Source organism: Anabrus simplex, chromosome 14 (assembly GCF_040414725.1).
Source record: "Anabrus simplex isolate iqAnaSimp1 chromosome 14, ASM4041472v1, whole genome shotgun sequence".
Lineage (NCBI taxonomy): Eukaryota > Metazoa > Arthropoda > Insecta > Orthoptera > Tettigoniidae > Anabrus > Anabrus simplex.
The window spans coordinates 65505968-65518483 of NC_090278.1; the positions used below are offsets into that span (position 1 = coordinate 65505968).

General features: G+C 40.8%; 1 protein-coding gene across 1 annotated transcript in view; it reads left to right on the top strand.

The window, feature by feature from the left end:
* The first annotated feature begins 2261 nt into the window (after positions 1-2261).
* The window catches only part of LOC136885527 (trypsin-7), a 101004-nt gene continuing 90749 nt past the window's right edge, over positions 2262-12516 (top strand). Inside the window, exon 1 of the mRNA XM_067158125.2 lies at positions 2262-2377. Coding sequence (XP_067014226.1) covers positions 2314-2377 — 64 coding nt within the window. The 5' untranslated portion in view covers positions 2262-2313. The remainder of the gene's footprint in view (positions 2378-12516) is intronic.

Sequence of the window (12516 nt, forward strand, 5' to 3'; positions counted from 1 at the left end):
GTTTTCGAGGGTGGGAAGATAGGAAGGGATAGACAAGGAACAGGGAAGACCGAGCTCGATAGCTGCAGTCGCTTAAGTGCGGCCAGTATCCAGTATTCGGGAGATAGTAGGTACGAAGCCCACTGTCGGCAGCCCTGAAGATGGTTTTCCGTGGTTTCCCATTTTCACACCAGGCAAATGCTATGGGCTGTACCTTAATTAAGGCCACGACCGCTTCCTTCCCACTCCCAGCCCTTCCCTGTACCATCGTCGCCATAAGACCTATCTCTGTCGGTGCGACGTAAAGCAACTAGCAGGAACAGGGAAGGAAGCGGCTGTGGTCTTAAGTTAGGTACCATCCCGGCATTTGCCTGGAGGAGAAGTGGGAAACCACGGAAAACCACTTCCAGGACGGCTGAGGCGGGAATCGAACCCACCTCTACTCGGTTGACCTCCCGAGGCAGAATAGACCCCGTTCCAGCCCTCGTACCACTTTTCAAATTTCGTGGCAGAGCCGGGAATCGATCCCGGGCCTCTGGGGGTGGCAGCTAATCACACTAACCACTACACCACAGAGGCGGACATTATTATTATTATTATTATTATTATTATTATTATTATTATTATTATTATTATTATTATTATTATTATTATTATTATTATTTAAAACAACTCTACCGCCTCAAGGGCAGTGACTTGGATCGTGAGACTTTGGGTCGGGGGAGGATGGCTAGTACCTCGGCCAACCGGCCTCACCTGCTATGGTTAACAGGGGCCTTTTGGAGGATGGGAAGATTGGAAGAGAGTAAAGTATGGAGTATTTAAAACAATTGTATTGTCCCATATCTTAATGACAAGTTATAATAAAAGGAATACATGAACTTTTTTTAATTTTTATGCATTAATACTAGTATGTATTTTGTTAATATTCATATGTAATTCATATTTCCTGCCTGCTGTCATTTCTTGATGGATACAGTACTTTTGCATCCATCTCTTGGCACAGGCCAGAGTAAAGTGTAGCTTCCACCGAAGTCCCAGTCAACAGCCATGGCTGTGACAATATGAAAGTTGCTGGGGTATGGGTAGTGCTGAGTAATGACATTCAGAGCACGACTAGTGCATCTTAGTGTTATGAAAGGTGCTGCTCATAGGGTCAGTCGTGCTGCAATAGTACTTTCTGACCCAGTGAGGAAAGCAATGGCAAACTACCTCACTCCTCATCTTGCCTAGTACGCTTCATTTTGGTGCTGCCATTGGTTTTTGGGGTTTCCTTATAATCGCTTAACCTTTGGTGGTGCTATTTGAGGATCCAACCAGCCTCTGGGCTGATGACCTAACAGACAGACAGACAGACAGACAGACAGACAGACAGACAGACAGACAGACAGACAGACAGACAGACAGACAGACAGAGAGACAGACAGACAGACAATTCATATTTCACTGATATTTACTACATTTTATGTACATATTTCGCACTTTCATTTTACATTAATATCTACTCCCTAGTTATCCTTCAGACAGTAAAGCCTTAATTCCCTTGCTATTTCTACTATCTCCGCACTTTTTAGCGATAGATTTGTGCACGGGTTTGAGGAGTAAGAAGGGAGCTCTTCCGGTTCCGTTAGTACTGCCAACTGAATGGAAATGAAATCGATAATATGATCGATCGATATGAATTTTCTAAATCTTTGTTATTTTAAGGCAACAACTGTGCCACACACACATTATATAACATTATATAACATTTTTCGATGCGAATCTTATTCTTAGAGTGAATTCTATAGTTTGGCTTTGCTGTGTAAATAACAACAGTACTAGTACGTAAAGTATACGCCAGACGTCGCATAAGCGATTCATAGTTTGTGTTTCAAAGATTGCCAGTACGAATCTCGAAGATTGCCGAGGTCGACCGCTTCAGCACTAGGGTGTAAACCTATCGCTAAAATGTGCTCAGATAGTACACGGGTCTTCATTAAGATGACCTGGGTTTAAAAACTGACAGTTATGTTGAAATAATTGGTTAACTTCCCACACACTAAACAAAATGAGAAATGGATATGGCAAGTTTTGAAATAGGGCGGCTCATGTATACTGACATCTTTATCGACACATTCTGCGAGGTCAAAATGTTTGTCGGCCCGCCTCAGCAGAGTTGGGACATCCCTGGCGTCTAACACCGCTACGGATCTTTAATTGCACCGCTCCTGACAATACCCATAATGAAACAAGAAGGTTTATTACCAAACATATCGCTGTTAATCTCCTGATTGACAAGATATTACTTCTGTACAGTGGAGTGAAGGAAAGCGTGACGGCGTAACATTTAACATGTTAGCTCTTGTGTTCTTCCATTTTCTGCTACTTTATTGTGGTAGTATGACTGCTAGTATTCGTAAGTATGACATCGTAACACGTTAAGTGATTATTGAGTTTATTAATTTAACCATTGTGGTTTGATTTATAATAGTCCGTATTGACTACAATCTCTACTCCAGTAAATGCAATCTTGAAATTGATTCGGTTGACAACAAACGGAGGTCAAGGGCGGAGTGAAGGCATCAAATTTTAAATAGAACAACTGACAGCATTTGGGTGTCTGTTTCATAGACGCAACTTTTACAAAGTAGACTCTGCCGTAAGGAGACTTTGGTAAGTTACGATGTTAAGAATTAGATATGAAGTTGGCAATGAAAACACTAGAAGAGCAGTGTAGCGTCTCCCATCACTCAATGTTCTTTTTTTTTTCTTAAATTTTGCTGTTCCCTGCATTATATATCGCATTGGACTTTACATTAACTCAATAGTAATAACAATAAGGAGCACTCGAATGAGTACTGAGTTTAATGGGTTCACTCTTTGCTATATTCAGATAGCGTTTTTTGTCTCGTTTTACACTCTAGGATGTGGTAACGATCACAGACGTCATTGCACAGTGTGCAAACACAGTCACTCGTTGGGTTATGGTATTTTCCCTTTGCACATATTTTGTGGTGGAAGCCTTGTATCACCGGGCGAGTTGGCCGTGCGCGTAGAGGCGCGGGGCTGTGAGCTTGCATCCGGGAGATAGTAGGTTCGAATCCCACTATCGGCAGCCCTGAAGATGCTTTTCCGTGGTTTCCCATTTTCACACCAGGCAAATGCTGGGGCTGTACCTTAATTAAGGCCACGGCCGCTTCCTTCCAACTCCTAGGCCTTTCCTATCCCATCGTCGCCATAAGACCTATCTGTGTCGGTGCGACTTAAAGCCCCTAGCAGTGAGTGAAGCCTTGTATCGCGTATCTGGTTATAACATGTCTTTGTTCGTGTAGTTCTTTTGTACAGTTTCGATCGATCATAGCGTCAGTGCCGTAGAATTCAAAGTCTATATCGGCGCGTTTCCTTAGAAGTTTCTCCTGTAGTGCTTGGAATGGTTTGGTAGATGGCAGAAGTAGGTTGATTCGTAGATCTTCTATGAAATATATTCCCCGGGTGAAAACGTAGACACGAGTCTGGAAGGAGCCGGTTTACTCACTACTAGGGCCTTCTTGAGGAATCTTGCATTGACTTTTTCAATCTTCTCCATGTTGCTAACTGTCAGACTGTCCCAGGTTATCTCGATTCCGTATGTGGCAATCGGAGCTATTGTGATCTTGAATAATGACATCGCTGTGTTGAGTGATAGCATGGATAGGTTCTTGATGTTGTGAATGGCATTGTTTGCTGCTGTCGTTCTGTCTAAGATGTGGTAATTGAAGGAAGTATTGTCGTTTGAAATGTGATGCCTAAGTATTTGAATTTCTTGACTATTTCTAATGGATTATATTTTAGCGTTATAGTGTCATCTGTGGCGAACTTGCCGCCTTTTCTGAACACCATCTGAACTGTCTTTTCCTGGTCAATCTCAAATTTATTATCTGATGTCCATGCTTCTAACTTTAACATTGACTTCTGAAGTTCCGTCTTTGAATACGATCCTAGGCCTAGGGGGAGTCTATCGTTATTCGCGTGATGTATGCTGTTACTATGTTGAATAACAGCGGTATAAGAGGGTCTCCTTGCGGCACCCCGTTGCTCTGAGTTACCTTTCCTGATGTAGTTATTCCATCGTCCATTTTGATTACGTTGTAGTCCAGGATGGATGCGATGATCCTCGTGAGTGGATGCTCACCAATCATTTGCTTTAGCTTTCCTATTAGGATATCTCTGTCTATAAGGTCGAATGCTTTTATGTAGTCCACTATGACGACATAGTATTTCCCCCTTGGGTCTCTCAATGCCTCTTCTTCTTCTTCCTCTTTCAGCTATGCTGTGGCTTGTATCGTGCTTCTTCCTGTAGGGGAAGCCTAGTTGGCATTCTGGTATGAACGGGTCTACTTCTTTGGTCAGGTATTTTGCTAGAATGTTTGCGAAAGTTTTGTATAGGTAGCTTTCGAGCGATATGCCTCTATACAAGTCGGGGTTGTCAGTATCTCCTTTTCCTTTGTAGAGTATCTTCAGCGTTGCTATCCTCAAAGTTTCTGGTAATTTGGCTGAATTTAGGAACTGGTTGAATAGATCTGTCCAAAGTTGCAGTAAGTACTGTAGTCTTGTGAGATTTTCAAGTGCTCTATGCAGATGTTGTCCAGACCTGTCGCCTTCCCCACCTTGCCTTTACCGATTGCCTTCTGCACTTCGTTAATGGTAAGTCTAATTTCATGTACTTGGTCGTCACAGAGGTTTGAAGTGTTGCATGTTTCCTTGTTGTCTTCGTTTAAAAGCGTTGCGAAGTGTTTTTCCCATGTTTCCATGGCTATTTCCCTCAGTCTGCACGTTTGTTTCTTTCTGAGAATGGTAAAAGTGTCTTTCTCGGCATCGGCTATTAGATTTATGGCTTCTCCCTCCAAGAATCTAGCTTTATCTTTTAGGAGATTTTTGGATTTCCTTCTTTTAGTGGCGTATGTCTCTAAGTGTTCAGAGGTCACCGTTGTTCTCGCTGTCTGAAGTGCGCGTAGAGTATTTTTTCGTGCAATGTAGCACTGGCTGTCTAACCACGTTTTTACTCGCCTTTTCTTCGTTGGTAGAGTGGCTTCCTGTATTAGGTTTGTAGCTGTCTCCACTGCTTCATCTAGATGCCTTTGAGCGACAAGGGCTCTTCCTTTCTGTATTTTCGATTGGTCTTGCATTTTCGTTGTATCAAGTTTTCTTGAAGGTGGTACTTTCTTGTCAATGGGGGTCGTGGCTTCCATTTTTTTTCCACGTTCAAATTCTGTGTAGATAGGTATATGTTTTATGAATGGAGCTGAGCCTGAGAACCATAGATCTTCTTATTTCTTAATTGCAAATCTTACTTCTCTGTAGAATACGAGGTCAACTGCGCTGGCGCCGTTTGGGGTGAAGTAAGTTTTAAGCTATTTTCTGTTTACCATTATGAAGGCTCCTTCTCTCAGAACTTGGGTAACAGTTTCAGATTTTATGTTCGGTTTGTCTATCTTGTAACTGAGGTCTCCCCTGATTATTACTTCTTCATTGGTGTTTACTTTCTCTACTGCGTTTCAACGACGTCATTTGTTTGTTTTTTCCGGTGCAATGTATATTCCTATTATTGTCAGGCCACTGGTCTTAACTATGACAGTGTTTAGTCCTCTTCGGACTTCCTTTACCGTCCCAACCGTCGATTTCAGGAAACAGGAGACTCCTCCTGCCGGACTGCCCCCTGTTGGGGTTGCATATGTGCGGTACCCATAAAATTTTGGTATGTCTATTGGTTCTAGTAGAAATGTTTCCGTGGGTATCATGATGTGAATATGTTCTAATGTCTTTTATTAAGGTGTTTCTTAGTCCCTCGGTGTTCCAGAGGGGAACCTTGGTTGTTGTTGTTGTTGTCTTTTCCTGTGGTGTTGTGGGCCTACGATGTCATTGTGAGGTATTTAGTCTTGTTGGTAAGAGTCCTGGTTCTGATCTTGGGAATGTAAACGTTCGAACTATTACATTTCTAGGCCATAGGCTTCGATCATTTGCTTTTTCGAGATCATCAAAGTTGAATCCTACCTTAAATGCTTTGTTGTGGCCTTTAGTTTCTAAGATTTCACAGATTATATCTTCTCTAATCCCATTTCCCTGTAGGTGTACAATAATATCTTCAGCTTTAGTCTCCTCGTGTCTGGCCCTGCGCTGTAGGGGGCAACGCGTCCGCCTGTCACCCGGTGGCCCTGGGTTCGATTCCCGACTGGGTCAGGGGTTTTTAATGGTAAATTATTAATATCCCTGGCCTGAGGACTGGGTGTTTGTGTCGTCCTTAACGTTCCTTTCCTCACATTCAACACTTCCTCCATTCCAATTACACGCAGGTTCGTATCACATGGTACAAGTAGGGGCAAAAGATCTCTTTAGGTCGACGCCCTGAACAAATAGCATTTTTAAAAAGTCTGTTCGTGCAGTCTTCATAAGTATGCCATGCTTTCCTAATAGCTGCTTTCAATTTTGTTTCGCTCTTTGTACCTACTATGGCGTGTTCTCTTCCTTTGACTACATTCGTCTACATTGTGGTATTGTTTTGGTGATGTTGATCTTCATTTCGATTTGTGTATCCGTGATCTGAGCCCTCTTCAATGCGACTTTGATTTGCACCCAATGTGTTTAATGTGCTGTTTCCTTTGACCTCTTATGTTTTCATTATTTCTGGAATGGGTGGGGGACGTTTAGCCGGGGGATGATTTGTGCTTTGATTTCCTTTGTTTTCGATAATTGTCTTCAATCGTTGTTTTATTGCATCTTGGATTTCAGTTAGTTTTAGCAGTTTTAATTTGCAGTCTGAACACAGCCATGTAAGCTTGCCTTTTTTCCTTTTCATAGCGTCAATTTCACCTTTCGTTAACCCACTGCATTCGAAGTGCTGCCATCTTTTACAGTACTCGCATTCTATTGCGTCTTCGTTGTTGTTGTTGACGGTAATATTACAGATGTCGCAATGGGTTGATTTAACTGTTAGGTCAGCCATGATTGTAGAAGTTCTAAGAAGGCTGTCCTTACTCTGTGTAGATGTTGATGTCAATACTGGTCAAGGAGTACGTTATCACTGGAATCCCTTCCTCGTTATTGTAGCTACCTTTAATTATTAACTAAAAATCCACTCCACCTACCTTAACATATCTTCAAGAAATATTACACTGAGTTAAATTTCTATTACTTACAATGTTTGTGCTTGTCTTCAGTTTAAGTGTTTCTCGTTCTCTTTTTATTCACTTTACTTTCATCACATTTAGAGGTCACTTCATACCTCCGCCGTCCTGGGAACATGTTATCAAACACCCACTAGAAGGTTTAACAGTCACAACGAAAGGATCAAAGGTTCATGAAATATTCGTGCATATACGATTTTTAAACTTGTAAACACGGGATTATGTTAGTCACTATAGTTGGGCCCACGAGAGTTGAAGTCTGACGTTTAGCGCCAGCGGCGAGAAAACGTTGACTAACGCTGCTCGAAAATGGTCTGTTGCTATGGCAACGATAACAGAGATGCCACATTTAAGAACGCTATCGCCATATGGTTTGGCTTGCTCTCAGTCGCTTTTGGGATAATGTTAGTTGTTGCTGGTTTACGTAATAATTTTAGCGTTTGTTTCCTGAATATTATTTTTATTGCTAGTTGTACAGTTCTATTCTCTATCTGACATGTGTATTTGTTGAGGTTATTGTCAGTTTAGTGAATATGAATTCTCATATTTATTGGTAAAGACGTGTTCTGTCTTAAATGCCGGAATTATCAGCACGAGCTTGGGAGCGTGTCAAAGTTTATTGAATTGCATTAGGCCAACATATTTCTTTAAACACTCAGCCTGTATGAAAGAGTGATATACCGCAGATTGAGGTAACTATGACAACGCAGCGTATTTCGTAGTTACCGCTTTCGCCGCTCAAATGTCAGACTTCAACTCTCGTGGGCCCAACAATATAATTCACCTAAGTTATTACTAACACACAACACCATAGGCAGTTTTGGTATCTAGTAAGCCGTGATTTCAAACTTTAACCGTCACTATAGATTTTTCCTACAGTAACTCAATCCAATACATTTAATTTTAATTTCTCGACGATGGATGGAAAGAAAAACTGCCAGTCTTCAACAACTATGAAAGGAAAGTGTTATTAGAATTAGTGAAAGAGAAGAAAGATATAGTTGAAAACAAAAAGACAGACAGTGTTACTATGAGCAAGACCGACTCCAATCCCCAGACCGTAATATTTAAAAAAAAACATAGAGGCCGAAGTAGCCGGATTGCTGATATCGGCTAACACGGAAATATCAAGTACATATTATATAACATACATACATTATCATTATAGACTGTTATGCCTTTCAGTGTTCAGTCTGCAAGCCTCTGAGAATTTACTAAACGTCGCCACAATCCTCGATTTGCAACTAGTGCTGTGGCCTCATTTAGTTCTATACCTCTTATCTTTAAATCGTTAGAAACCGAGTCTAACCATCGTCGTCTTGGTCTCCCTCTACTTCTCTTACCCTCCATAACAGAGTCCATTATTCTCCTAGGTAACTTATCCTCCTCCATTCGCCTCACACGACCCCACCACCGAAGCCGGTTTATGCGTACAGCTTCATCCAACGAGTTCATTCCTAAATTAGCCTTTATCTCATTCCGCGTACCCTCCTGCCATTGTTCCCACCTGTTTGTACCAGCAATCATTCTCGCTACTTTCATGTCTGTTACTTCTAACTTATGAATAAGATACCCTGAGTCCACCCAGCTTTCGCTCCCGCAAAGCAAAGTTGGTCTGAATACAGACCGATGTAAAGATAGTTTCGTCTGGGAGCCGACTTCCTTCTTACAGAATACTGCTGATCGCAACTGCGAGCTCACTGCATTAGCTTTACTACACCTTGATTCAATTTCACTTACTATATTACCATCCTGGGAGAACACACAACCTAAATACTTGAAATTATCGACCTGTTCTAGCTTTGTATCACCAATCTGGCATTCGATTCTGTTGACTTTCTTACCTACTGACATCGATTTAGTCTTCGAGAGGCTAATTTTCATACCATACTCATTGCACCTATTTTCAACTTCCAAGATATTAGACTGCAGGCTTTCGGCACAGTCTGCCAATAAGACCAAGTCGTCAGCATAGGCCAAACTGCTTACTACATTTCCACCTAACTGAATCCCTCCCTGCCATTTTATACCTTTCAGTAGATGATCCATGTAAACTACGAACAGCAAAGGTGAAAGATTACAGCCTTGTCTAACCCCTGTAAGTACCCTGAACCCAGAACTCATTCTACCATCAATTCTCACTGAAGCCCAGTTGTCAACATAAATGCCTTTGATTGATTTTAATAATCTACCTTTAATTCCATAGTCCCCCAGTATGGCGAACATATTTTCCTCGGTACCCTGTCATATGCTTTCTCTAGATCTACGAACCCTAAACACAACTGCCTATTCCTCTCGTAGCATTTTTCAATTACCTGCCGCATACTGAAAATCTGATCCTGACAGCCTCTCTGTGGTCTGAAACCACACTGGTTTTCATCCAACTTCCTCTCAACGACCGATCGCACCCTCCCTTCCAAGATGCCAGTGAATACTTTGCCTGGTATACTAATCAATGAGATACCTCGATAGTTGTTGCAATCCTTCCTGTTCCCTTGCTTATAGATAGGTGCAATTACTGCTTTTGTCCAATCTGAAGGTACCTTACCAACACTCCATGCTAATTTTACTACTCTATGAAGCCATTTCATCCCTGCCTTCCCACTGTACTTCACCACTTCAGGTCTAATTTCATCTATTCCTGCTGCCTTATGACAATGGAGTTTATTTACTATCCTTTCCACTTCCTCAAGCATTATTTCCTCAACATCCTTTTCCTCCTCCCCATGAGCTTGGCTGTTTGCAACACCACCATGATGATTTCCTTTTACATTGAGAAGATGTTCAAAATATTCCCTCCACCTCTCCAGTGATTCCCTGGGATCTATTATGAGTTCACCTGAATTACTCAAAAAACTGTTCATTTCTTTTTTCCCTCCCTTCCTAAGATTCTTTATTACTGTCCAGAAAGGTTTCCCTGTTGCTTGACCTAGCCTTTCCAGGTTATTACCAAAATCTTCCCAAGACTTCTTTTTGGATTCAACAACTATTTGTTTCGCTCTGTTTCTTTCATCTACGTACCAATCCCTGTCTGCCTTGGCCCTTGTTTGGAGCCATTTCTGATAAACCTTCTTTTTACGTTTACAGGCTGCTCTCACTTCATCATTCCACCAAGATGTTCGCCTTTTCCCATCTTTACACACAGTTGTTCCTAGGCATTCCCTTGCTGTTTCTATTACAGCATCCCTGTATGCCACCCATTCACTTTCTATATCCTGAACCTGCTTACTGTCTACTGTTCGAAACTTCTCACTAATCATATCCTTGTACTTCTGTCTAATTTCCTCGTCCTGGAGACTTTCTACCCTTATTCGTTTGCAGACAGATTTCACTTTCTCTACTCTAGGTCTAGAGATACTTAGTTCACTACAGATCAAATAGTGGTCTATATCATCGAAAAATCCTCGAAAAACTCGTACATTCCTAACAGATTTCCCATATTATATAAACGGCGGTAAATTAATATGATAAATGTAACATCATAGGGAAAATCACTTTTATAGCATGAAAACGATTCGTCAACAAGAATCACATATATTCTACTAGAAAAAAGACCAACAAGCTGATTATTTAGAAATTACAATTCGTCAATTTCTTAGATTTCACTTCGCTGGATAGATGAAAATACATTATAAAACTATTAAAATGATACTTCTAACATCATTTTGAATGTTTCAAAATAAATTAAGGTACGAAATTCCTCGATTTATTCGCTCTCATGAGAACTATGAAACACAATTTGTTGCCTTAGTTTTGAAGTGGTCGATAATTTCTTAAATTCAGCACCCAACGAATAGGAAGTACGCCCGAAATAATAATGTTATTGGCTTTACGTCCCACTAACTACATTCGTTACGGTTTTCGGAGACGTCGAAGTGCTGAAACTTAGTCATGCAGTAGTTCTTTTACATGCCAGTAAATCTACCGACACGAGGCTGACGTATTTGAGCACCTTCAAACACCACCGGACTGAGCCAGGATCGAATCTGCCAACTTGGGGCCAGAAGGCCAGCGCCTTAACCGTCTGAGTCACTCAGCCCAAGTACACCCGAAATGATTATGTTAACCCAATGAACGGCTCTGGTATGTTAACATAATGTTGATATATGGCGTAGCTGCACTTCACACAATGATAGTAACCTTAGTAATGAAACGTTCAGACACTTAAGATATAATAGGTTTTTATCCATTAAAGAGCATGAGTGCAAAAACGCTATTGACTAAACATTGATATTTAACCACATGCACGAGCTTCAGTTCGGCGCAACCTGCTTGATAACAGATAACCATAGCATGAATTGGAAGGGTTGGTAGTGTAAAACCCTACGTTACAAACCCAGCTAATCCCTCTAAGTTACTCTTTCTTCTGTGTAAGAGTATACAGATTGTTCCAACTGTCACACTTAAAAGTTTCGTTATACTCCAAGATCCAGCCAAACATTTCCGCAGGCAAAGCACATAGTATTGTAAAATAAACTTGCATCTAAATCACTCGACACTTTGAAGCACATAGACACTGGCGGAATAACACAATATCAATTATATTATATCTAAATTAATATCTTTCAAGGAACACGAATAGTTTGTAAGTAGAGAAATGGCTTCCCTAACCTCAGACTTATTCTCAAAATGATGTATGTACGCTACAGTTTTGTCATGGACTTCAAAATAATCACGATGTATATTCCTAATCCATTTCTATCTTAATGTTCTATTCCGTAAGAAACTTAAGGATAGTTGTATGAGATGCATTGCCATAGTTAGACTAAAACCTGGTCCACCTAGTGCACTCATGTTCTTTAATGGGTAAAAACACGATCAAAACGAGCATATTCTCACATGACTGCTTATAATTACAGATCGTATGTGTCCACTGACTCTTATAAATACACCTTCAGACTTATATTCTACAAAGAAACTAACATTTATCTCAACTTTCATAAAATTACACAGACTACATACGATAACAACAAACCAAAACAAACCCAGATTTCCAACAATTCCGACTACTCGATTCGCCATCTTTGAACGATCGAGAGTAGCATTAAGGTCTGAGGATTGGAGCAAGACCGACTCCAATCCTCAGACCTTAATGCTACTCTCGATCGTTCAAAGATGGCGAATCGAGTAGTCGGAATTGTTGGAAATGTCGGTTTGTTTTGGTTTGTTGTTATCGTATGTAGTCAGTGTAATTTTATTAAATTTGACGATAAATGTTAGTGTCTTTGTAGAATATAAGTGTGCGAGTGTATTTATATGAGTCGGTGGGTACATAGGAACTGTAAGTATATGCAGTAATGTGAGAATGTACTTGTTTTGATCGTATTTTTACTCATTAAAAAACATGAGTGCACTAGGTGGACCAGTTTTTAGTCTAACTATGGCAATGCCTCTC